Source organism: Pangasianodon hypophthalmus, chromosome 25 (assembly GCF_027358585.1).
Source record: "Pangasianodon hypophthalmus isolate fPanHyp1 chromosome 25, fPanHyp1.pri, whole genome shotgun sequence".
Taxonomy (NCBI): domain Eukaryota; kingdom Metazoa; phylum Chordata; class Actinopteri; order Siluriformes; family Pangasiidae; genus Pangasianodon; species Pangasianodon hypophthalmus.
In genome coordinates, this window is record NC_069734.1 from 6,931,322 (window position 1) to 6,957,122 (window position 25,801).

Consider the following 25,801-nt stretch of genomic DNA (forward strand, 5'->3'; position numbering starts at 1 on the left):
GTTTTAGATACACTGTGTGATATTAGTCAGAGAATTACAGTCAAAGATGAAATGAAATAGCGTTACCAGGCGAGAGACACGACTCAGGTCCTCTGGCGATGCTCGACTGTGTGCTATGTGTTGAGGGGGAATGCAGTGAGTCCCATCTACCTAAAGGCAGAACACAGCTCATCACTTCACCAGAATAGGGATATGTTATGATATTTTATTTTAGTTTAAATCATAGAGCCAAACAGCAATTGAAATCAGTAGTAGCATAAAGTAAGATGGTGGCAATATGCAGTATGATGCAGTGGTGGACAAATCATAAATTTATTAGCTAGCCCACTGGGAAAGTAAAAGCTCTTGCCCCATCATCCCATGTTTTTGTTGCCTGGAAACCTAACTCACAAGACTAAAAAAATTGGTAGCTAATGTAATTGACAAGCTAGTTAGCTAGTTAAGTGCAAATTATATAGTAAACTAAGGGAAATGAACAAGTATATAATCATTATCCTCTTTTAACTAATTTGCTAATGTAGCACATCATGTGTGCAGTCTTGACAAAAAAAAAAAAAAAAAAAATCAGCTAAAAGCCATTGGCTAAAGTTTCAGTTATGAGATGTGGAGTTCTGGTTTTCTGTCCTTGCATCGCCCATAAAATATATTATTGGAGTCTGGCTAGCGTCTTTATGTCAACATGTTTAATCTTATAGCAGAGTTTTATGACAGGTTTGTGTTGCATTTTATGTTGCTTGGTGTCCCTGATTTTTTAAAAAATTTTTTACCTTTCACCATTTTCTCCTTTCACCTGCCAATTCCCACCTAATACCTAGGTCTCATGTAGGACTTGAGACCGCTGAGACATGTTGAGCCAACCACTGCATCTTTTTGAACTGCTAATCATGCTATGTCTCAGGGCAGCGTAACACACTTGGAGGAAAGTGCTATCTACCCACTTCCGTATACATGAGCTCACAGGTGCCCATGATTGACTAGTGTCACTGTGATTGACAGGGGAGAGAGATTATGCCATCTCTCCCATTCAGAGAGAGCGATCAGTTTGGCTCCCTTGGATCCTGGCCAGAGGTGACTGTGGATTTGAAATAATGATCTTCCAAAAACAGGGCAAACCAACTTGTCCATTTGGTAACTATGAATCAAAAAAGCTAATAGCTTGGATGCAAAATCTGCTTGTTCTTGGCTCCTGCACTGCTATTTTATCCACCCCTGTTACCCATTTCTTTGACCCTGAATGTATTTGGTAGGAAAAAAACAACATATTCTCAGAAAGCCCCAGTGGTGACTTTACACCTCTTCTGTTCACGTTTAAATTCCTTTCTGGACCTTTCTGCATTCCTTAAGACTAATGGTCTGATAATTCTTCAGCTTGCTATATATTTCTCACCTGGTCTATGTGAAAATGTTGGATCTGTAGGAAGCGATTCCCATTTTTTGTCACTTCGGGGATCATAATGTTGAGCTGTAGATTTCTCACCGGGAAGTAGCCCAGGTTCTGGATCTGAACAGCACAGAATACATGCCATTACTTTCACCTGATATTTGTTATTTCACCTAATTCCACTTTGTCTGTAGTAAACTGAGAAAGAGTGGGTGAGTTGGGCTCACTTGGAAAGTAAAGTTGAATGGCGGACGGAGGTTTTCTGGCTTCTCCAGAGCGAGGTTGGCTTTGAGCTCCCAGTGGGATGGATTGGAATCTCTACAGAGACAAACAGAGACAATTTAATTGACACAGAGACAATTTAATGGCCTCATAAGGCCATTTGGTATTGAGCTCTGATTTAGATTTACAGATGATCACACACTCCGACTGACCTTGTGAAGAGCAAGTCAGTCTCATATCTCAGCATGTAGAAGATGTCGTTAATGTTGTCTTGTAAAGCCACTTCTTCTCCATCACTGTAGAGAGACAAGGATGAGGAATAAGATGAGCTCCAGTTACTCTACACTTCTCCATTAATAGTCGTTATTTTCACTTTTCTCCAAAGCATGAATGCTCATTCTTGATCAGTTTGGATATGTTAGTTCACAGTTACAGTCATTACTACAGACTGGGAATGATGCCAGACCGAGATGTTTTAGTAAAACAGGCTCTGGGAACAGTCAAGTGACACTTAGTCACATGTGGAAATTCTTTAAGTTTTAAGGTTTGTCACAATGATGTGGGAGAAGCCCTCTCTCTCTCTCTCTCTCTCTCTCTCTCTCTCTCTCTCTCTCTCACACACACACACACACACACACACACACACACACACACGTCTTCCTAAAATACCAGCATTAGTAAAATTCTAAAGAATGTGATGCTTTGATTGTTTCTGAATGTTTATTATTTTTAAGAACTTAGAAAATGGAGATAGATCTAATTGCAAATCAAATATCCAAACATACTCTTAGAAAGAAAGGGTTTCTCAAAGATTGTTTGGATAGTTAATGGTTCAAGCTTTCTAAAAGAATCATTTTTGACTACTCCTGTTGTAAGGCTTTATATAGAACCCTGTTCTGATGATTATACTATGGGGTTTCTAGCATAGCATCTGATTCCCTACTGACAGCCATCATCAATATACTCTTAAAAAAGAAAATTAAATATAGAATCATGGCTGTTGTTTAGTGATCACATGCTATGTCAGAAAAACCACATCTAAGAAAGAAGGGTTCTATCTACAATCTTAAGAAGTCCCAAGTAGGACTCCTTCAGAAAGCTAATAATCCTTATCTATCCAAATAAACCCTTTTTTTTCTAAAAATGTAGGATGGAAATCCATGTCTTCAGTAACTGTACACCAGTAATCCATGAGTGTTTGCAGGCAATGCTGCATTTTTCTGCTATGATGCAAATTAGACACAACAGAGTTCATTGGAAGATGAAGGAGAAAGCTGTGACAAATGCTCAGAGTAACAGACCACACAATTGTAATTTGGATAAGGCTATAAATAGCCTCTATAAAAATTCTCATCTCAGAAGAACTGATTGCAAAGGTCTTGGACATGTTTTGGGGGTCTTGGGCAAGTCTAGAAGAGCATGATTCATAATGATGTCAGATTTAATAAAACAGAAGGAGGTTTTGGTTTGCTGGGCAGTAAGACGATATTCTGAAGCTGTAGCAGTTTGACTAATGCTGCTTCCGGGGGGTCAAAGAGTCAGAATTAACCCAAGACCCATATAGCTAGCATTCTGAAAGAGCCAATAACATAATTCAAAATCTGGCAGTGCCAAACCACCTATTTCCTTAAGTCTCTGTAATTTTCAGAAATGGATATCCTCGTCCTTTCCAAATAAGATTTTACCAAAAAGCAGGCATGAAAGAGATAATAGAGAGAGCCATAATAAACTATAGAGGAACATGAAATGTCTGGAAACAATAGTATTTTCTGAGTTATCTACAGTTTGGAGATGTTTATATAGAATGGAATGTTGCAGTAAGTTCTACTAAACAGCAACCGCCTGAGTAAATGATCATGAATTATAGAAATGATAAAAGGAGTACAAGTGATTGATCCACTATATCACATGAACTATGTAATAGATCATATGTATCATATGTTCAATGGTGGTCATAACTTGTCTGATTAAATAATTGCTATTACTTGTCTCATTAAATAATTACTATTACAACTGCATATAATTATAATAAATAATAATAACTGTATTCTTTATGTTTTTAAGAAAAATGAATAAGTACCACTTTAGGACAAGACAGGACAAAAGGGCACTGGTGAGTGTTAAGCATAATAATTATTAGAGCTTTTTACCTTCCAGCCGCCAGAATGACCCGAACATGGTCCAGCAACACTGAGCTAATAAATTCAAACTCCAAACGGAAAGTGACCTGGAAAAAAAAGAGCACGAGAAGGGATTGTCATTTAAGTCACATAAGCAGGTAGGTAAAATATGATCTGTCTAGATCTGATCATAAATATGATTTTATCACCGCTGCAGAAAGACTGCTCAAGCATCCTGCGAGCTAACAGTGACTAAACATGAGTGAGAGTTTATGTCTCACAGGCGAGGGGGGATGTATATATTGTATATAAAAGCTTCTAACAGCAACAGTGCAAGCTTTTGCACAGAGTTTAGCAGTAAAGTCTTCAATAATCTGCTGTATGTCTGTGGCCTCAAAGCAAAGAAGCCATGGGCATCACGGCACAGCTTCACACCCGCTTCACACACACTCATACTTAAGAACAGAGTCATCAGAAACCGTTCTCTGGGAAATGTACTACTGTATTACTTGAAAAAATAGTCAATGAAGTAGAAGGAAAAGCAGACATACAAATAACAATAAATAAGTGTAGGAAAGTATGCAGTGAAAGTATGCAGTGTTATTTGCTACAGTGGATAAGATTTACTTTTCAAAACAAGCAGTGGTGAGGAGAATGAAATTAAAACCTTTCAATATAATTATAAAGAGAGAAAAATGATTAAAATTATGTACTAACATAAGATTACATTATACAGAATGTATGCCTCTCCTTTCTGAAAGGATATCTCTGCTTGCTAGCTACGTGACACAGCTAATATTAGCAGCAGTTAGCGCTGTCATAAAAAGCTGCCAAATTCCTTTAAAAAACTGCATTTAATCTTCAGTATTTGATTACATTCAAATGCTAGGAGCCTAAAATTTGATTCTTGTACATACAGAATGAGCATTAGCAGGAGTGCTACTGCACTTCTATCACATAAACTGGTGGGTGGTGCAAATTGTCTCCTAAACAAAAGCCAAGATGCAATATCAGTGTTTTTTTAAGTTTTAGGTTCTGTTGTAATTCTACATCTTCAGCTATTGTTTACTCATTTACACAGCAGAACACTCCAAATGGATATTAGCTAGTGAATATGATCACTACACAGGGTATAATCAGAGACAATATGAGCAGTGACAGCCCACTGCTAAAAATATACATAGAGCAGCATGTAACGCTCAATATGGTGGCTGTATTACAAAAGTACCTCCTCAGAAATAGAAGCCAATCAACTTGTTGGTTACGATGTTAGCAGAAAAAGCTTGATTAAGAAAGATTGAGAAAAAGAATTGATAGACTTTGCTAGAAGAACTAGATACTTAGTGATCTACTTAAAAGTGACCTATGAAGTGCACAAAATGCCCAACAGACTGTCATTTGGAATTCAGTCCTAAGAACATATTGAAATTCAGCATATTTTTGCCTCTAGAGTCCTGGTGTTTTCAGAGGGAAAGCAGTTGTACCATTAACTAGCTAGCTAATTTGGCTTTCGCAAATGTGTGACAAATGACAATTTAATCAGATGAATGTTAGTTGTGTTGAGTCTGTTAACAAAGAAAAAGTGTATGTACGCAAATCTAATGTGTAAAAAACATACTATCCATTTCTTCTCATGCCTACACACCAACACAGCACACAGAGGAAAAATAATACTAATGCTAAATCATTGTCTCATAAGTGTAACAGACCCAAAGAAAAATTCTAGTAGTGATTTGGTCTGGAATACCACAACAACCAGTGCACCATGCTGTCCATAACCTTGTCCATGTGAAAGTCTCCTGCAGTAAAACATGCTAGTGTTTATTGCCTCCTACCTCAGTCTGAACACTGCTTATGGGCACAGCAAACCAACTAATGAGGCCCTAACTCCCATATCCTCTAGTCACATCCCTCATCACTGTAAGTCTCGACACAGAGCACACACAGACCCACCTGATAATAGCAGCACTCAGCTCTAACCACCAGACCTCTCTCAAAAACCCACAGGCATCTGCGTCTGCCTAGAATATAGGAGTTTCTTTTCCTTATAGCTTATTGTATTTAAGTGTTGTAGGGATGGCTAGAATGATATTCTGATTTATCTCTTTGGCATGGCTCAATGAGAGAAGAGGATTCTGGGTAACTCTTCTGTCACTGCTCTGTGGAAAAATGATCATGCCTGGAAAAAAGTGGCAGAAGTGGTGCGGCTAGGAGGCTTCTTTCTGCCTCCTGGTGCTGTCCGGGAAAGGCATGGAAACTCTTTGTCTCTATCGAGGTTGCCAGGTTTTTCTTGAGTAGAGTTCTTAGGGTATTTTAGTTTTTTCAGCTGACTCTAGACCACCCGGTTTAAAACTTGTCTTTATGCCTGAAAAAAGTCAGGTGGTGGAAAATACACTGTCACTTGCAATATGATGTAGCACACAATAAAAATAAAAAAAAAGCAAGACAATAAAAATATAATCATGTCAATTCGGTGTTTAGAAATCTGGGATTCAGCCATATTCATTGGCTACTTAAAATAGCACTTTGTATAAAGCTTAGTAATTCATGTGAATTTTTTTTTTAATCTATAGGAAGAAACAGAAGGCAGCTACCTACAATGTTTCATAAGTCAATGTCTTTGAAGACAGAATTTCCTGTAATGAAAAGGTTCGAGATGGCAACAAGTCACAAAGTTGCCAAGATCTACATGTATGCCAACATATGCTAACATTTGCTAACCCCAAAAGAACATTGGGGATAATCTCCAGTGAATATTCTACAACCACACCAGCTATTTCTCATCAGAAGTAAAATCTAAAGTCAGGCAACACGCCACAGGGTCGCCAATATATCTACATATACCCCAAAATATGCTAACCTTCGCTAACCCCAAAAGTCCACTGAGGATAATAGAGTGAATATTCTGTGACCACACCAGCTATTTCTCATCAGAAATGAAATGTAAAGTCTGTAGTGTTGCCCCCTCACTGCTCCCAGGGTCTCTGGTTCCATCCTGAGCTTGAGTTACTGTCCATGTAGAGTTTCACATGGTCTCTTGGTGTCTGTGTGGGTTTCCTCTGGGTTCTCCAGTTTCCTCCCACCTCCTAGAAATCTGCTAATAGGTGGATTGATTGCTCTAAACTAGCCTTAGTTGTGAATGAGTGTGTGAATCTGTGTGTGAGTGCATGGTGCCCTGCGATGGAGTGGGGTACCTTAAACTGGATCATTTTTCCACCTCATTTTAAGGTGAAAATTTGTGGCTAAAACAAATAGTCAGACATTTCTGAATAGTGGCTAATGGAATTTACTACTTTCTCCCTGGTGTGTGCAACTGTCTGTGTAGCGTCTCTGTCTAGAAATAATTTTGAGGTCTGAATATTGATGTGTGCAAAATTGGTATTAACTCCTCATTATGTGCTAGCTGTCAGTTTTGCTAAGGTGAGTATTTACGTAAGTTTTGTGGTGAGTTTTCAGTTTAGACTTCTGTTCTGTGCAATACTTTAGCTGTACAGAGAAAAAGAAAGAGAGAGAAGATGTAGAGAAGGAGGATGAGAGAGAATCTAAGAGTTCACCCCAACAGATCTTCTTCTTTCTGCTAAAGTGTGATGTCAGGAACAGAGCAGAGACTTTGGCAGAGATTTTAGTAGTTTGATATCCTGGTGTAAAGAGAATGTACGCAGGCCTGTCTTGTGTGAGGTCACTAAACCAGGGTGAATCGCCTCAGTTTCACCTTTTAGCATTATCTCACATAGCAATAAAACATCTCTCCATTAGTGGTGTGTAAAACATCTCTCCATTAGTGGTGTATAGACGTCACATTAACTGGGTGCAGATTTACGTCCAAGCACCTTGCTGCCGGACTGAACCATTCCTGACTTTACATAAAAGAGCCAGGAGTGAGATAAGATGAAGATGTACTAAGTTCATTCATTTATGATTCAGAAAGTCTTAGAGTGAAATACTACTGAAAAGGAAATCATTTTGAGTGAATGAAGCTGAACTGAACTGCGAAGTTTTTTGTTGTGTTTGTTTTCTGATATTTCTGAGGGTTTGGAAGAATGAGAATAAACTTATTCCCATGTGCAGTTTAATATTAGGAAGAGAATGTTAAAGCTCTCCCATTCTCCATCCTTCTTTATCGTCTTGGGCTCTGAATGCTATCTGATTATATCATTTAGGCATTAGCAATTTGTCATTATGCATTAGCAATAAAGTATCAGTCTGCCACATTGTCAAGATTTACTGCCAAATGTATTCACATTGTGGGAAACTTTGGTCTTATGGAACACTCCATCCTTTTTTTTGGCCACATTTCAGCCCAAAATTCACACACACAAACACACTCAGATCAGTTAGCATCCGAATTCTAAGTTGTTTACCAGCACTTCTGTTCCCTTGCACCAATGCTTGTTTGTATGTTTACAAGTCTCCATTTAGAGCAAAGCCAAAGTAAGTATTTTTCTGAAGCATTAGCGGGCTATGAAAATAATAACAGGAAAATAAGAAGAGACGTACCACACAGCAACCAAGAGCCCAGGTCACATACACAATAAAACCATGCAGTCATGGTAGTACAGAGCTCATAAATCTCACTGGTCAAACATCAGCCACTAACTAATGCATGTCATATATCCTTCCTGATCAACTCTAACAGCAAATCCTCAGTGTTGTACAGAATATTGCTGAATCAAATCTGTAGGGAAAATACACAACTCTGTAGCAGACGACCTAAAAGACAAACCAGGAAATAAGTAAGGAATAAAACACAATAGGGTGAAGTTGATTATTAGCCTATATTAGCGTGTTGTGAAGTGCTTTATTCCTCTTATAGCACAGCAATTTTCCAATTATTACAATTATTCATTTATTAATGAATGACACATCATAATTTTTACCCATTTATAGTTACATTTAATGTTGTGGAATGTTCATGAAACAAGTTCCAATTATCACATTATAGCAGCTGTAAACATAAATCATGAGTCATTTTCTCACCAGCATCTATTTTTTCAAGAGAGCTTGTCATGTTACAGAGAAACTGGAAAGCACAAAGTCTTCTTTCCTGCCATGGTGGAAAACTTACTGACTGCCACAAATCACTGACACTGGAGACTCCTTCCATAAATGCTAAATAAATGTTTCTTTACAGAAACCATATCAATAATCACCATATCAACAATCATACATTTTTCATATATTTAGATAAATAAATCTATGATTTAAATTACAACCAGAACTATTGCCAGAGCTGCTGATATAGAAAATTAATCGACACCTTCTGACCAATCAGATTTGAGAATTCAACCCCGCTGTCATAATGAATTCATTCTTCCCAGTACAAATGACTCCAGAGCTCCGGCTCAGATTTCTACATCTGGAACTTTTAAGCCATGTGACTTTAGTTCAGTGTGAATAAAGATTTGGTTTATATTTCTGGAGGTGAAACACATAGGCTATAAAATTGTAAAGTAAACACTTACCTGTGTTTTAGCTCTCATGAAGGGAGCACCGACATCACAGTACTTCTCATTTCTATGCTTGTCTCCACGGTGACAGTCGATCTGTATGTCTGAATTATCCTATAACAAGAAAGGTCACACTATTTTAAAAATATATATTATTGTATACATAAATATATATTATATGTATACTTCAGTGCAAAACTTTGCATTTCCCTTTTTCTTGTTTCTGGATAAATAAATAAAATAAAATAATGTACTTATAGGTTTACATTAATATTACTCCTGTAATGTCATTTTCTATTAAAATTTTGTAATCCTGTAATGCTATCCCTGTTGCATACTCTGTAATTGTGTTGTGTAACTGTGTAACTCTTAACTGTAATTGTTTGTTTGCATACTCTGTCAGTGGCTATCACATGAACTAAATGATGATCTAATGATCATAATAAAAATGATCTAAAAAACGTATAAAAAGATAAAGTGTTTATGGACACCAATACCAACAGCAAGAACCTTTATTCAGGAATGGAAGAAACAAAGAAATTTTTTTTTCAAAAATTCAAAATAAATAGAAAACCTAAAAAGCTGAAGCAAAAAGTAGAATAAACGTCATATTTATGTTACTTTCACACATGAATATAAATTATTTTTTTGTATAAATGATTTTTATTGCACTATATTTTATAATTTCATACATTTTAATGTATTATTAATTGTATATTATTATTATTATTATTATTATTATTATTATTATTATTAAAACATGCACTTTTCAGCCATTTTGGTTACTTGTAGTCATTTGGGAACATCTTGCATTATTATAAAAGCCATACTGGATTTCAAAGTAAGGATGTGCAAACTTTTGCACTCAACTCAATATTATTCACTCATGTGGAAATATATTAAACAGACTTTATGACTGACTGCCAGCATTTTTGCTGTGTGATCACAGTACCCTTATTGTTACTTTCACTTGTTTCTAATCCTTGTTCTTATTTTTTGCAATTCTACCTCTCTCAAAACAAACCGCTGTTTCATAGCTTTAACCCTTTACAGTGTCATACCTTTACTATAAGACTGGAGAACTGTAGGTTTCTGGAGTATGAGATGTTGAGGTGGGCTCCATAAGCATTTTCTCCTCGGTTCTCCAAACGAACATCCACTACCATTTTCTTCCTGGATGCCTCTATCACACGCTCGCTATCTTCAGGTTCAGTTTGGCTAAGACACAACACACTGCCCACTCGAAACACCTGTCCACAGAACTGCCTAATATAGAGCAAAGACAGAGTGTGAGGAAGTTTTGGAGCTGGTATGTTTTGCATGTCCGTGGTTATGTCAGAGGGAATATGTGATCGTACTTGCGGCTGATCAGGTCAGTCTGTGATTGTATCACCAGGTCTGGAACACAGTGATCATCCTCATCACAGCCATTCCAAAAAGGAAGCTGGAATAAAAACACAAATGCACTGGTTTATGGCACATAATCATCACAGTAGGATAGGACCTGTCAGTGGGTCCAGACTTCTGCTTAAGGGTCTGAGTGAAGACTCCTATTCACTCCTGTATATTTTATATTAAAATTCCGTATATAACACATTCTGTATTTTAATTATCAGTTTTGCCCTCTATTACATAAATTCCCTTTTGAGTCTGGTTCTTCTCAGGTCTGGTATCTGGTATACTTATTAGAGATCTAGATCAAGACTGTGCAAAGCTGTTTCGTGACATTGTCTACTGTTGTCTACTCTCTACTGACTACTACTCTCATTCCTCAAAATGAACATTATATTTATAAAATTATGAACTACACTTACTTAAAGTGTGTTTTAACCATAGTAGATGAGTGTTTGTAAGCTTATCCTTTAAACCATGGGCACATTTATAGAAGAGTACATTGAATTAACAAAAACACTGGAAATTAAAGGTATGATAAAATCGCTTTAATCCCATGTACGCATTATAATTTCATGACTTCAGGGTAGTATTATGGCCATATTAACTTGTGTACACAATAAACTGTTGGAACACAATATAACACAATAAAATAAATATTCTATTTTTATTTTTCTATTTTTGCTTTACTTTTAAATTGTCTCTTGCTTTTATATTACAATGATCTGCTTCTTCGATCTGCTTTTACTATCCCCTGGTCTAGACACAGCTGAAAAAAGTCCTGCCCTGAGAGCTCTTCACAAGAAAGATCTGGTAACCTCCAGGTATTTTTTTAATCTTAATGGTCCACCCAGAAATTTAACCTAAGCACCTGCATAAGCCAACTCTGAATACATGGAACTTTCCCAGTGTAAATAAAATTGACGTATCTTTTGATGTTAACTCACTAGCTATGAATATGGTCCTAAATAAGTACATAAGTAAGTAAGATTTATTTATAAGGAATAGCGTAAACTGCATAAACATGCTATGGGTAAAAACCCATGCAATACAATAAAGAATTTGATACAAAATAAAAATACAAATTTGAACACAAAAGAAGGGTGTAATTCATTTGAAGTCATAAAAAGGTAAGAGAGATAAACCCATTCTTAGTTAGAACCTTAACCTCATAACTTTTCATACAATTTGCAAGTGTTAGAGAGTGCAGGGACTAACCTGGGTTCTGGTGGTAGTTGACCAGGTATCATCTAGCGTGGGTCCATTGTCTGGATCCTGTAGACCTGTTTCCACTGTGAATATGATGGGTCTGGCATAGTCTGTTGTTTCCTTGAATAGAAAAAGAAACAATATGACTCAAATACACAGTGCAACACATCAGTCTTTTGTTTAAAGGCTGGAAAATGAAGATATATGACCACTCATTTCTATTAGGTATTCTTGTAGCCAGCCCTCATGACTCAAAGCTCTTGTATGCTGCAAAGTCTGGATAGCAAAGTGCATAGCACTGGACAGTTGGGCATTAAATATATGGTTTAGCAGGAGAATCTAGAGTTAAAGTAATTACATGTGAAGCAGTGTTCACTTGATGGGCTTGATCTATCTAGTATCTATCTGCCCTAATGGTATTCTGAGTGTGTATGAGGCAGGAGCTTACCATTACGTGGAAGTAGATGTGTTCACAGTTCTCCTCTCCAGGAAGCATAGTAAGATTTTTTGGTTGCTGCCGGTCTGGATCATCCATCACAGCACGAGGGTTAAAGCGCTTCTCCTCTATATACGTATTGTACCAAAGACCTAGAGAAAAGAGGATACACAGCAATTCTTACCTTTACTAAGTAGGCAGTCAGATCAGTACTTTCTACTCACTACATTTTCAAACTCTACATCATAACATTTCTCTATAACTATATGTTTCATTTTAAAGTTATAAAAAAGTTGACTTTTTTTTTGCATCAGACAGCTTCAGTGAATTGATCCTAATAAGAAATTCCTAATAAATCTAAAATCTAACTGATTTGAGAGCACAAATGCATCTCACTGTAATCTTTTGCTAGGCATACTTTGTATTTATCAAGGGAGTTTGCATTGTGACAGCTAGCTCTTAGCATTTATCAGAGTTATTATCATACCCAATAATATTTGAGAGATTAGGAATAAAGCTGTTCTTGATTAGCCTTAGCTAGTGTTTTCCCATGTTCCTTGGTGAAAGCATAACTTATTTACATTCAGTAATTAAAATCAGTGTGTTTTGAGGTAGATACCTTTTTATTTTGTGAATCTTTCTTGAACGTTTACTTTTGCAATTTTAAGAGTTTATATTTTCTACTTGATCTTGAGTGTAGAATTCCAAGCTGTACTTCAACTTCTACCTAAGTATTTATTAATCGAGTAAATGCACTTTTACTTGAATAAAGAATTTGGGCACTTCTACTGCCTCTGTATATTTCTACACATTATAGTGGACACACATACACATCCATAACTGGTTAATCTCCCCATCATCCCACATGCTCTATGACTTCTTCAATTGGATCCACACTTAGATCCTTTCTCTGATCTTTGTTAAGACGGTCTCCAGAGTACAATGATTGAATTCGTTCCACATACTGCAGTCTTTGGAGAGTTTTAAAGACTCTCCTCCTACCACAAGCAGAAAGAATAGTCTACACTCACAAAACAACAATTTGTACCTTTCAGTCATTTGTGCAAGTTCTGATTCATCATAAGCAAGCGCAAGAGGTACATCCATGGCTTAGTTGATGAACTCCACAGAACTCACAAAGCACACAATGTATTTTATGGCTATAATAAACTGTGATTTAAGGGCCACTAGAGATGGAATGATTAATACTCAGGAGACCTGAAACCTGGGAGTTTAAAGTCTCAAATGCAGACTTATAAATGAATCTTCCACTGACACATGGTGTAAAAGCATTTACTGCTTATGGAGTAAATACTATTTACGTATGTGCTAAATTAAGCATCTGTTTGTTGCCAACTTAAGTGACTACATGGAAAAACTGCCTTTAATTTATCTTATCATTGAGTAGATAACTGTCTGCATTTTGTTTTTTTTCATCCATCACACTGCTTTTAGTCTGTAATTCTATAAAACCCTATAACAGTGTCAGTCACAAAAAAAAAGAAAAAAAAATATCCCTGACACAAGGATGCAAATTAGAATCAGATAAGGAGGAGAGATGCACTAAAAGATAACACACTAAATCTACAGTGATCAAAGTGATAAATCTTGAATCATTTATTTCAACACAAAGCAGACTACAAAGCTGTACTCGAATTCACCCTAAACCCTTCTGTAAATCTGATGAGAATTAGCATCAGACAAAATATTAGTGGAAAACCCATACAAGATGTGCCGCAATATTTACTGCCCTGTGTGTCTATTGCAAGCCAAATGTGACATCTCTCTGCGACAATTTCTTTGTCTCAGACTAATGACAAATGTAATAGGGATGCTCAGAGGTCATACTGGTTAACCCAAACCACATGTAGTTTTAGGACCTGAGGTCAAAATGTGATCTGTCCTTCACATATTTTACAACAAATTTGTGATCGGAATGTCAGATTCAGACTGTGGGTGGGCCTCACAGGCCGTAATCCTCTCAGCACTATGGTGCGTAGACCTGCCTTGAGGGAACAAGTGTGTTTTCTCACTGTCCTGTTGCGTTTCTCACACTTAGCATCTGACTGCACTTAGACAAGATAATTGACTTCCTGGCTTTTCCACAGACAGAAGCACAGAGCACTGTGTCTGGAAAGCAAGATCTAAAAGACAAACACTAAAAAAATAATAAGAGCACAGCACAGGAGTGTGTCATCTTCATAAGCCCCACTTATATCCAGACAAGATATTTCATTTACAGAAAATGTACTCAAGTAATAAATACTTAAGACTGAGAAAGCACTTAACCTAAACAGTATGCTGCTTCAGATTTTAATTTAGTGCTATTCCGAAAGCAAAATCATTCTACACTCTAACTATATCATCTACTATTCCTAGTTTCACTCCAATCTAACTAATCTGCTTTCCAGTTCCAGTATTTTTTTTCTCAAACCCAAAGCCTGAGTCAACAGAGTGATCACTGATGATCAAAAGCCTACGCTGTGTTCAGCCGTTCATCTTCTGTTGTTATTCTTCAAGCCATAAAATGTGGCAAACTATTCCTCGTAACCCCAGATGAACCGAGAAGATGTGAAGAAGCAGGAGTTGTTTAGGTTACCGTCTCCACTAACAGATGAAAAAGGATTTCTCATGAACGTCAATAAAAAGAAAGAACTATTCAAATAATTGGAGCTTTACAGTATGCAGTCTGCGTGGAAAAAACTGCATGAGAAGAGCTTTTTGCAAGAACACATCTGGGTGACGGTAATATAAGTCATATGATGAAACACAACATTAAAAGAAAGGGAATAAAAGGGAACAAAACAACAGTTTTCAATTACTGTATCTATTTTAACCCCTGAAAGTCTTAAGTAAACAATATTGCTGCCCCTTTTCTCTCAGACTGTGTAATACAGTACTCATATTTTTGCATATATAGTTATTTTTGCAAATACTGACATGTTCAGAACTGTTTCTACTATACATACTGCTTATGTGTACTCTGCAGATTTCATACACTGTGTATATACATTTATACATACTATATACAGCTGAAGATTGGAAAATGACCAGGCAATGTTTTTCTAATCTTCAGTGGTCCAGTTTTGGTGAGCCTAATTCCTGTTCTTGAGTGAAAGGCTGGAACTCACTGAGATCTTCTGTTGTTGTAGCCCACCCACCTCAAGGTTTGGTGTGTTCTGCATTCTGAGATGCTTTTCTGCTCACCACGGTTGTAAAGAGTGGTTATTTGAGTTACTGTAGCCTTCCTGTCAGCTTGAACCAGTCTGGCCATTCTCCTCTGACCTCTCTCATCAACAAAGTATTTCCACCCACAGAACTGATGCTAACTGGATATTTTTTGTTTGTTGCACAATTCTGTGTAAACATTAGAGACTGTTGTCTGTAAAAAGATCAGCAGTTTCTGAAGAACTCCATCTGGCACCAATAACAATGCCATGGTCAAAGTCACTGAGATCACATTTTCCCCCATTGTGATGTTTGATGTGAAGATTAACTGAAGCTTTTGACTTGAATCTGCATGATTTTATGTATTGTGCTTCTGCCACATGTTTTGCTTATTGGATAATTGCATGAATGAGCAGGGGTATTAAAGTGGCCAGTGAGTTTATATAGCAAGTCGAATTCCTTGTATGTGAAATCTTGCTTAGCCAATAAAATTCTATCTGATTCTGATATTATTTAGAAACTACTATGAATAATTCAGTAAATCTCATGGGAAAGGTATGTAAGTAGTTGAGAGTCAGTCTGGTCTTTCCAACAGGGCTTGGGAGTTTAGATGTTTTTTGTGGAAGTTTGGCATGTCGTTGCAATCCATAATAGAATAAATAACTTTGAGGACTGACCTACTTCCTGTGTGGGTTTGATGACAGTCCTGGCAGTGACATTCAGACACACGATAGCTGACATACACGTCACGTCCTTTCCACCGCGCCGACAGTCCTTATTGAAGATGTTGACTTTGCTGGGCTCGAATCGGACAGTGGCATGGATACGGATCACACTGCGAGACCTGAAACATGGGAAAATGCACTTTAGCAATGTTTACATGTGGCCTCAGTTTCTTCTGCCTAGGCTACTGTAACTGAAAATGAAGGAATATACTGTAGCTGTTATATTGTACCAACACTATCAGCCAAGTAAAGTCATTCAGATCAAGGTGTACAAAAGCTCTAAAACAACACAAAACATAATTGGAAAATAGAAAACATGACAACACAGATGTGGGAGATCTGCAACATCACAGTATTATCACAATACAAAAAGCAAATGTGACCACTCTACAACATTTACACATCTAGTCACTGGGTAGAGAGTGTTAGAGAGTGTATTTAGGACAAATACTTCAGTCAACTGCAGTTTTACTCTAGAGTGGTAGAACCAGGATTGTCACTTTCTCTGACTGCCATCATGAGAAAAAAATTCTGTTTTCTGTTTCCCTAAATGTTGTGGTGTGTTCAGATATTGTTTTGTGATGTGGTCATTGTTGTAGTGTTATGCATCTATCAGCCACGGTAACAAGATATGATGAATGAATAATTTCCAAGCATGGATTCACCGACCAGAGGAGTACAGCGGCACCTAGGGAACCCACGGCCAGATCTACCAGTCCATCGCCATTCATATCCATCTTCCCGTGGATACTCCTGCCAAAATACTGCAAACCAGGAGCAAGTTCTGCTGCACTGATTCTCTACGAGAGAGAAGGAGATAGACATACTGCTTAGAAATATACAGGGATCACCTGATATACCAGAGCAATTCAAATTTATTCACATAGAAAACTTTACCTAAGGGTAACGCTCTGACATAAACCTACGCAAGAGTTAAAATTTCCTATTTCTACCTGTTTATACTTCCTCAGTATCCTGTTGCGCTGGCTGTTATAGATGTAAATGGCTCCTCGGTGCTCGTCCTCTAACGGAGCTCCCACTACCAGGTCATTAAAGGAGTCCCCATTTAGGTCAGATACTGGTGCTAGGGCAGATCCAAATCTTGCGTTCTCGCTTAGATCAGTGAGCTCCAGCACCCCCTCCGGGATGAAACGGGGCTGGAAACATACAAGAATTAATGACGAGCCATAATTGGTGAATGCCAAAATATTTAAATGCTATTATTGCTACTTCCTCGTGAAAACGAAATGCAAAAGTGCATACATAGTAATATGCAGTGAAGTGAAAACTATCCTGAAACCTTACACTATGTATCAATACTACGTGCACAGATCTCTTAGTGAGAAAACTATTAATATACCAAGACTGACAAGGTCAAATCCATAAAATGCATCTGTATTATCATTTAAGTGTCTCTGTCCCTAGTGTGTGTCTATAGTGAAGTCAGTGAGATGATATCCACAGTGCCTTTAAAATCAATTAGTCTCCTAAGAGATGGAAAAGGTTGAAGGAAAGGTGCAATTCTTCAGAGCAAAAATACTACATGTCAGCCAAGTATTTGGGAGTGCAATTAGCTACACACATCCCTCCTCCCACTGAGAATACCATCCCTCTTGTCTTTTATATACTGCCCTACAACTGCAGGCACATGAGGTCACTTGTTTTTGGAGGAAGAAGTTGGAATGGAAAGGATAGGGGGGGGCTATAGTGTAGATGTGGAGAGAAACTTAAGCCTCTGGGGTTTAGTTGATATATATTTAGGATATAAAGCCTATAGAGATTTCTATATATATATATTTTTTTGTATGAAGACAGCAATAGATCTCTAACTAGTTACCTAAGGGCAAGTCCACTGATAAAGTGCATATGCTTTAAATCTAGGTTAAAAGCAATTTATGTATAGTCATCCACTGTTCATCTGTCCTGAAGCTTTGAAAGATATCCCACAGACAACTGCACTAAATATGAACCAGCTCTTCTCCGAATCTTTCTTTGGCACGTGCTGACTTCTCTGTCTTCGGAAATAAACCTGAACTGAATGAAAAAAAAAAGCATGTGGCTCTATTTCACATCCACAGTTACTACCCAGCCTTTTCCAGCTATTAGTGAAGTGCTCTTGCTTGGCAAGCTGCAGGTAATTATGCTTGAAAGAGCAAATGTTTTCCTACTGAGTTCAATGTGCACTTGCAGCCTAATGAAGACACGGTATGCCGCTGGCATGAGGCACAAGATGGCAGGTGCCAAGTGCTTGTCTGTGCTGGCTCAGATACGAGAGGATATTAACGAGGGATTCTAATGAAGAAACACTTTCAAATGGTTCAGTTTGTTTTGTTTCTCATCAATAAAGAAATTCTATGCTGAGTACTGACATTTTTACCATAATGGCCCTCAGTTTTCCACCCAAACACCACTAATTGTCCAAATAGGAAAAGTATGCTTCAACTCTGCAGTACTCCTCAGGCATGCATGTGTAAACAGTGTCAAAACGATGTTGTGTGTCTACCTGTTCGGTAATGCGGTAGATGTACACTTTGCCCCTTTCCCAGCCTCCACTGAAGAACATTGGGGCAGCAACAAGCAGGTTATCAGTGACTCCGTCTCCATCGATGTCCACTGCAGCAATCTCACTGCCATAGTATGAGCCGATCTACACACAGTCAGAGGGTCAGTGCTGGAATGTGGGAAACCACTGGAATGTACACACACCAGCCACAAGCTTCATATTTATACGTTTATGCTAATATGGAAAAGACAGACCCCTGAATGATCCGCATACATAAACATATTAAATATATAAACACATTAAGCAAGTGCATATGGCGCCGAGATTTTTACACAATCTCACAATAGATTGCTTCAATAACATCTGATTCTTGAAGTGCATGTGTGTGTATGTGTGTGAGTGGGCATGTATTTATCACTTTATGAGGATCCAGTGTCCACAAAATGAGTTATTCAATGGAAATATATATAAAAAAAGCTAGAAATACAAGTGTGTGTGTGTGTGTGTGTGTGTGTGTGTGGGAATGTTTTTATATCTTAGCAGACCAGACCATATGTCCCCACCAGGATAGGAATATTTGACGTTTGATGAGGAAAACTGCTTTTCTTTCTTTCTTTCTTTTTCTGTCTTTCTTTCTTTCTTTCTTTCTTTCTTTCTTTCTTTCTTTCCAAACACTAAAAGAGCCAAAAGGTTTCCTTGTGGTTACTGAGGTTAAGGTTGGGGTTAGATTTAGGTGTAGCCTTGCATTAATTAGCTGTAGTAAGATAGTAAGACAAGTGTGTGTATGTGTGTATATGTGTATGTGCGTGCATGCACACTTGTATGTATAACTCTGTCTATGTTTTACATTACGCCCTGTGATTGGAAGCATATGGGATGTGTTCTGTGGATGTGTGCAGTCTAGACTGCATGTTGTTTCCTAAATAAGAGATGATTGATTGAATTATGGTTGATAAGAATAACAATACAGCAAGAGATTTTTGATTTTCATGCTAAACCACTGCACATTATCTTTTGCTACTGCATCATTTCTGTGTTCACTCACTATTTAATCCCATTGGTCACAGTTTTAACTTAATAAGGCTAGTGTCCATAGGGCTAAATAACACCAATGTATAGTCTTATGCACAAGACTACGTAAGACTAATTCCCACACACGCCTTATTCCCACACACATCTTTCATAAAGACTGCTTATGTATGTTTTGATGTCAAGTTGATATAACACTTTATTCAAGTAACATATATTTGTTGACATAATAAGCTTATGTTATAACACTTTCCAGGCTGACTAATTAGAGCATCATGGCAGATATATTTATACGTAGGTTTACAGCAGCTGCCAGGAGGGCTTATATAGGTTTCATATAACCCTATGAACAGCACCTTCAAGTAAAATGTTACAGATATAATAATATATGATAATTTGAACAATTTCATGTGGGGGGTATATATAGCTTGTGTTATAATACTTTCCAAGTTGACTAATTAGAACATCATGGCAGCTATATTTGTCACTCAGTGTGCTTCTGGAATGTCAGGGTCACATAATGGTGATGACGTGACATAAACCTAAAAATGATTTTTTTTCCCTGTGAGACTGGATTGTAAAAAACAGCTGTATACATAACACTGTTACATAGTGAAAGGTTTAACTGTGACAATTGCATTGTGATTACAGTTTTAGTAAAGTGAGTTTCATAATTCTGCTTATAAGATTATAATGAACACTTATGGCAATGCCAAGACATGAAAGAGTTATGCATATTTCACCGTCTCTTGAATAAATTATGTTTCATCCGTAACTAAACTCAGGTGCCAGCTACTTGACAGCGTTTGGAATAATAGTTCTAAAAGTTTATGTAGGTTTATAGCAGCTGCCAGTAGGGCTTCTATAGGTTTCATCTAACCATATGAACAGCACCTTCAAGTAAAATGTTACAGATATAATGATATATGATAATTTGAACAATTTCATATGGTTGGTATAAATAGTCATATGACCTGGGCTATTTACTTCCTGCTTGCACTTTAAAAAGGTGTCTTTCAAAAAAAAAAAAAGAAGAAAGACACAGCTCCCATATTTGGTACATACATAATACTATGTACTAATTGTTTTTTCATTTATTATTTCTATTCATGAAACGTCAGTGTGTTTTTTTGTGGTTTGGTGTTGATAGACAGCGTAGAGTCAGAGTATTAAATAGTAAGTAAGTTAAAATTGATATAAGAATTATCTAATGTTTGCTTTGATTGTCAAACTGGCACAGGACACAAAGTATCAGGTTATCAGGTCATATTGGCTAGGTTTTGCTGAAAAAAGAACCCAAACCCTTGCATTGTTCATATTTTTTTTTAGATATAGACAAAATCAAAAGCGTGCAAAAACAGCCAAAATAGCCCCAGACCTCCAAGAGTTAAGAATAGCATATAATAATACATAAAAACTTAGATAAACACTGTATAAATTCCAAATGTTCTTCAGATGAACTAGAAATCCGATGTCTATGTAAATGCGTGTGCGCGTTTAAGCAATAAAACACTGTCTAGCGTATGTGTGTGTGAGCCAGACTCCTACCTGATGTCCCTTCAGTGAATGCAGGATGGTGAGCTCTCCTGTGTTCTTCAGGGTGAAGATGATCACTTTGCCCGTGTGGTTAAAACGCGGGGCTCCAGCCACATACAGCTGCCCACTTCGCGCTGACACCACTGAGGTCACTGTATATCCTAAAACAATGAAGGAAAACACATAACTATCAATATGATCCATTATGATAAATCCATAAAATTAAATCCACATTATATTTTATAAGAGGACGCTTATGATGTAGTCAGTACAGAAATTTATGGCACTATTTAAACATAAAATGTGTATGAAGCAAATTTAGAAAATCAAATGACAAAATGTATAAACTGTTGAGCTGTAAAAACATTGCTAGAGAACATAGACCCAAGTCCCTGTAAACCCAATTAAAGCTCTGTAATCATTCTCTCATCTGTGTCAGCCTGGCACATATGGATTGGAGAAAGATGGGGCCTTTACACATGTGATAATGAGTGGATACACTGGCCTTCACTGCCAAAAAGAGAAAGGGAGAGTGGGACAGATAGAGAGATGATGACAGATGTTGTCTGTTGAATGTGGCAGAATTTATAGATAGAGCTGGAGCTCTGATGAAACTATACAAAGGAGTGCCCATACAACTTCTACGCATTTTAATCAGAACCAGTGACAGATGAAGAATGAGAAAGCGACAGATCAGCAGTGATGATGTGCAGTAAAAGAAAGAAAGATTGAGAAGAGGAAGATGTGTAAATGAGAGTTTTTCTGAAATGTTAAGCCCTTATATTTTCATCTTATTAAGAAGTGACGCTGGAGCTAATTTCTTTCTAGCCCAGACTGTAGATTCATGCCGCCTATCAGTGCGAAATGCTCCCTAGATGTGGTATCCATTTGGTAGATCAGATATTTTTCAGCCACATCAACAACACGTCATAAGCAGTGATAGAGAAGGGGCATGTGAAATACAGTTGTGGGTGTAATGAATGTGAACAAGGTGGATTATTTACTCTATCATCCATTTTCCACAAAACGTCTTTGGAGGAGAAAGTAGAAGTGGATAGATTTAGGAACACATTGTCCAATCCAAGCACAAATTACACAAAAGGACAGATGAAACCGTAAGTTTAGTGTTTTTTGTTTTGTTTTAAACAAAAACACTACAAATTTTCTGTTTGCCATGTTTGAATTTCAGAAGAAACATGGCATCAACCCTGTAGAGAATTATGGCCTTAATATTGTCCCAGCGTATAGTTTAACTATTATAAATTATTCAGTAACTGCAGTAAAACTAATAGGGAAGGTTCAAGGTAAATATGTCTATATATATTTGCACAGAACTCAACACATTTTAAAACATTGGAATTATAAGGTTCTATATCACTTTTTAGCAAAAAAAAATTATGAATATGGCAATTACATGCCGCAAAATGCATGCAAGTAGGTTTTTACACCAAAATATTAATTGAAAGTATTAAAAGAATCTAAAAAAAAGTTAAAAAGTATCCGTTTTGATCTTATTAAAGGTCATATATTGCTCAATACTCCAAAATTTCAATTTGGCAGACACTTTCCAAAGCATCTTACAAAAAAGGAAGCATATGATTCAAGTACAGAGCTGAGCGGTTGAACCTTCAGAGTTTTGCCTAAGGGCCCAACAGTGGTTCACACTGACAGCCAAGGGATTTGAACTTTCCAATAAGTAGCACTTTTTCCACCATACCATTATAGCCCACACTACTAATTTAGTCAGTGCATTGTCTAGCTGAGTCAGTGGTCTTGGCAGGCTGAGGAAGAGAGAAGCCCTTACCCAAGTAAGCTCCATGATTCTTCAGCTCTTCAGGGAACTCCTGTGTGTAGGAGGACTTGGGTGGAACCACTTTACCATGCCGGGTCTCCTTTAACACAGCTCCGTTCCAATCATATGCCCCGACTGCCCCAACAAGAATCCCATCCTGCAAGCACACCATGACATCAACTTCAGAAAACCTCCTACATGCTTCCTGTTTTCTCAACAATCAAGCCACTGAACTGTGATTTTTGACAGAGTGGAAACATCCATCTTGCATTTGAGCTGCCAGTTTCTGTGTCCTAAAACTAATGACTAATGAGTGCATCTGAGCCCTAATTGCTGTAATTAATTGCTATTAAAGGCTAATCATGAACCTTTGGTCGAATTCTTATTCACTGAAATGCTAATCCAATAGATATATGACGGCTTGCCATTACAAAGTCTTATGCAAGTCATAAAATAATTCTTCCCTGACATTCCCAGACATATTTCACAATCTTTGTGCTGCTGTATGCCATGCATGAGGTCTCCGAAACAGCAAAGCTCAACTGGCTGCATGGCCACTGCACATTTTCCAGTGGTTTGCGCATAGCAAAACACCACAAATACCCTGTAACCCATTGGAACAGTTTCTAAATCAATATTACAGTGATCCACTAACTCTCCCACTTATTCCAGGACATAATTCTTGGAAAGGTCATGCCTGTGTGTTGAAGAGAATTGCCATGGAAACTGTGCAAACTCAAAACAATTCATATTTGTAGTGAGAAGTTAATACACTTTTATTTCACTGAGGAGAAGAATGCAAACTCTAAATGCAAACCATACATAATGGCCATGACTGGAATAGTCAGAACTCATACAATGACTATGTAAGATTATAGAACCTCAACTGTTGGGTTCAAAATTTACACAACAGGGACAGCTGCTTAACTAGAAAAAAATCCACAGTCCCAATGCAAAATAAGGTATGGCCACAGTTTTTTGCTTTCATATGGACAAATGATCAGATATGAAGCTTGTGGGGGAAAAAGCAAGACCACATTCATTAACATGTACAATGTCACTCATTCATCCTTAGTAACTGTCTGGTCAGGGTCATAGTGGTTTAAGTTAGGCTACTAGTCAGTTTGTTTGTAATTTGGGAAATAGGATGAACTAAATTCATTTGAAAATGTCATGGAGAGGTAAAACCAAACATAATAACTGCATGGGCAGGATTAAAAAAATCCTGTAGACATCTTTTGAATAATATAACTGAGACTGAGGAACTGTCAGAGCCAGAATTCACAGACTGTGTTGACAGTGCTGACTGTTTTACTTCTTGGCTTTTCCAGGCTTTTCCAGTGTTTCCAGGTGCAAATTGGTAAGGTTCTTATTAAATTCAAAATAAAACATGGACATGGCCACTTCAGGTTTAAATCTGAATCCAGATACAGTTACAGATAGCTGGCATCTTTATCTAGAGCTTAGAGGGGAAACAAAACAAAAAACAAAACAAAACAAACAAACAAACAAACAAACAAACACTGTATGAATTCTTATCAATTGAGTTGCAATTAAGATGAGGCTCTGTAAGGCTCAGACCAAACTGTGTTCAGAGTTTTCAAAATTACATTGTATATTGGCCTGGATCTGACATTTCATGATGACTATGAAGCTGAAACTAATTTTATGATGCATAATACTTAGCAGACAGGCTAGTCAGATGAAAGTGAGTTGCAGTATCCCATTTAAATTTTCTAACAAGGAATCATTTGAGAGAATGCAAACCACATACGAGATAGTATCCTCCATTGTTGGGATATTGGCATGTTAGATTATCAGCAAGAAGACTTAACCAGAAGATATGATGTCATTAAACTGTACTATTGTATCGATGTTTTTTTAAATTGCTATGGCATTAGCAAACAGCTGGCTGGCTTTATTTCTCCATTATTCAGATGTTCACGCATCATTAGTGACTGTACTTAGCAAGATGTTTGGTGTTATTAGATTGTAATTAGCATAGTTAACTCCAACTTTTTTATGTAGTGGGACTCTTGCCTGCTATTGTGCGACAACTATTCAACAATGTCTAAATATGCCACTTCACAAAAAGTTTTCATTGCTAAGATAACTTAAACACTCTGTCTGGTTGGGTAATGCGTTAAACCTTGCTCATATCACCAATGGCTGAAAAACATAAATAAGCAATTAAGACCACATGGAACATTGGAACATGTGTGCCCGGAGCCATATTTTAACAGGCCAGATCCCAGTTTCAGTGAAAACCATCTGAGCATTTGTGGGACAATTTTCTCCTACAGCTCAAAGATTCTTTCCAATATGTTATCCCTCTTGTCAACATTCAGGTGGCTTCTTATTAAGCAAGTGCTATACCAGGCATTTGGTTTACTGACGGATGAGATTTCCAGCCTTCTCTGTCTTACCATCTGCAGTTTTCCTAACTATTTCATTCCCACAAAAATCAAACGATTATATACTAATAATTCCTACAGCAGATTGGGTCTCATTTGTGATGATGAATCGGAAAATTGGAGCAGTTACATCAGCAGTGTGACTTAGAGACTAATGAAGATATGTAGTGTTCCAGCTAGCAATGAGACTTGGAAAGACAAAAAAAACAACAGGTACAGTCTGGAATGGGCTTTTGGGTTTTGGATGAATGGCTGGTGATGGTTACAGTAGGGAGTGTGAAATTCTCAAGGACAAGCCAGCTGTGTCAACTCGTGAGCCAAGGATTCTCACTGTGCTATCAGCTGTGGGCCGAAAAGAAAAATGCACTGGGGAAAAAAGACCTACTATTCTCTCTGTCTCTCTTGTGAAACACTTCCTCTTCTACTC

General features: G+C 37.4%; 1 protein-coding gene across 1 annotated transcript in view; it reads right to left on the reverse strand.

Annotated features, from left to right (window-relative positions):
• itga11a (integrin, alpha 11a) overlaps positions 1–25,801 on the reverse strand; it is a 56,639-nt gene that overhangs the window by 5,533 nt on the left and 25,305 nt on the right. Inside the window, exons 11-26 of the mRNA XM_026937780.3 lie at positions 22,973–23,117; positions 21,181–21,329; positions 18,604–18,747; positions 17,054–17,257; positions 16,770–16,900; positions 16,053–16,219; positions 12,220–12,359; positions 11,781–11,891; positions 10,529–10,614; positions 10,232–10,436; positions 9,186–9,284; positions 3,754–3,830; positions 1,816–1,899; positions 1,609–1,699; positions 1,388–1,501; positions 67–150 (exon numbers count right to left, since the gene is read on the reverse strand). Of these exons, the coding sequence (XP_026793581.3) occupies positions 67–150; positions 1,388–1,501; positions 1,609–1,699; positions 1,816–1,899; positions 3,754–3,830; positions 9,186–9,284; positions 10,232–10,436; positions 10,529–10,614; positions 11,781–11,891; positions 12,220–12,359; positions 16,053–16,219; positions 16,770–16,900; positions 17,054–17,257; positions 18,604–18,747; positions 21,181–21,329; positions 22,973–23,117 (2,031 nt within the window). The remainder of the gene's footprint in view (positions 1–66; positions 151–1,387; positions 1,502–1,608; positions 1,700–1,815; positions 1,900–3,753; positions 3,831–9,185; positions 9,285–10,231; positions 10,437–10,528; positions 10,615–11,780; positions 11,892–12,219; positions 12,360–16,052; positions 16,220–16,769; positions 16,901–17,053; positions 17,258–18,603; positions 18,748–21,180; positions 21,330–22,972; positions 23,118–25,801) is intronic.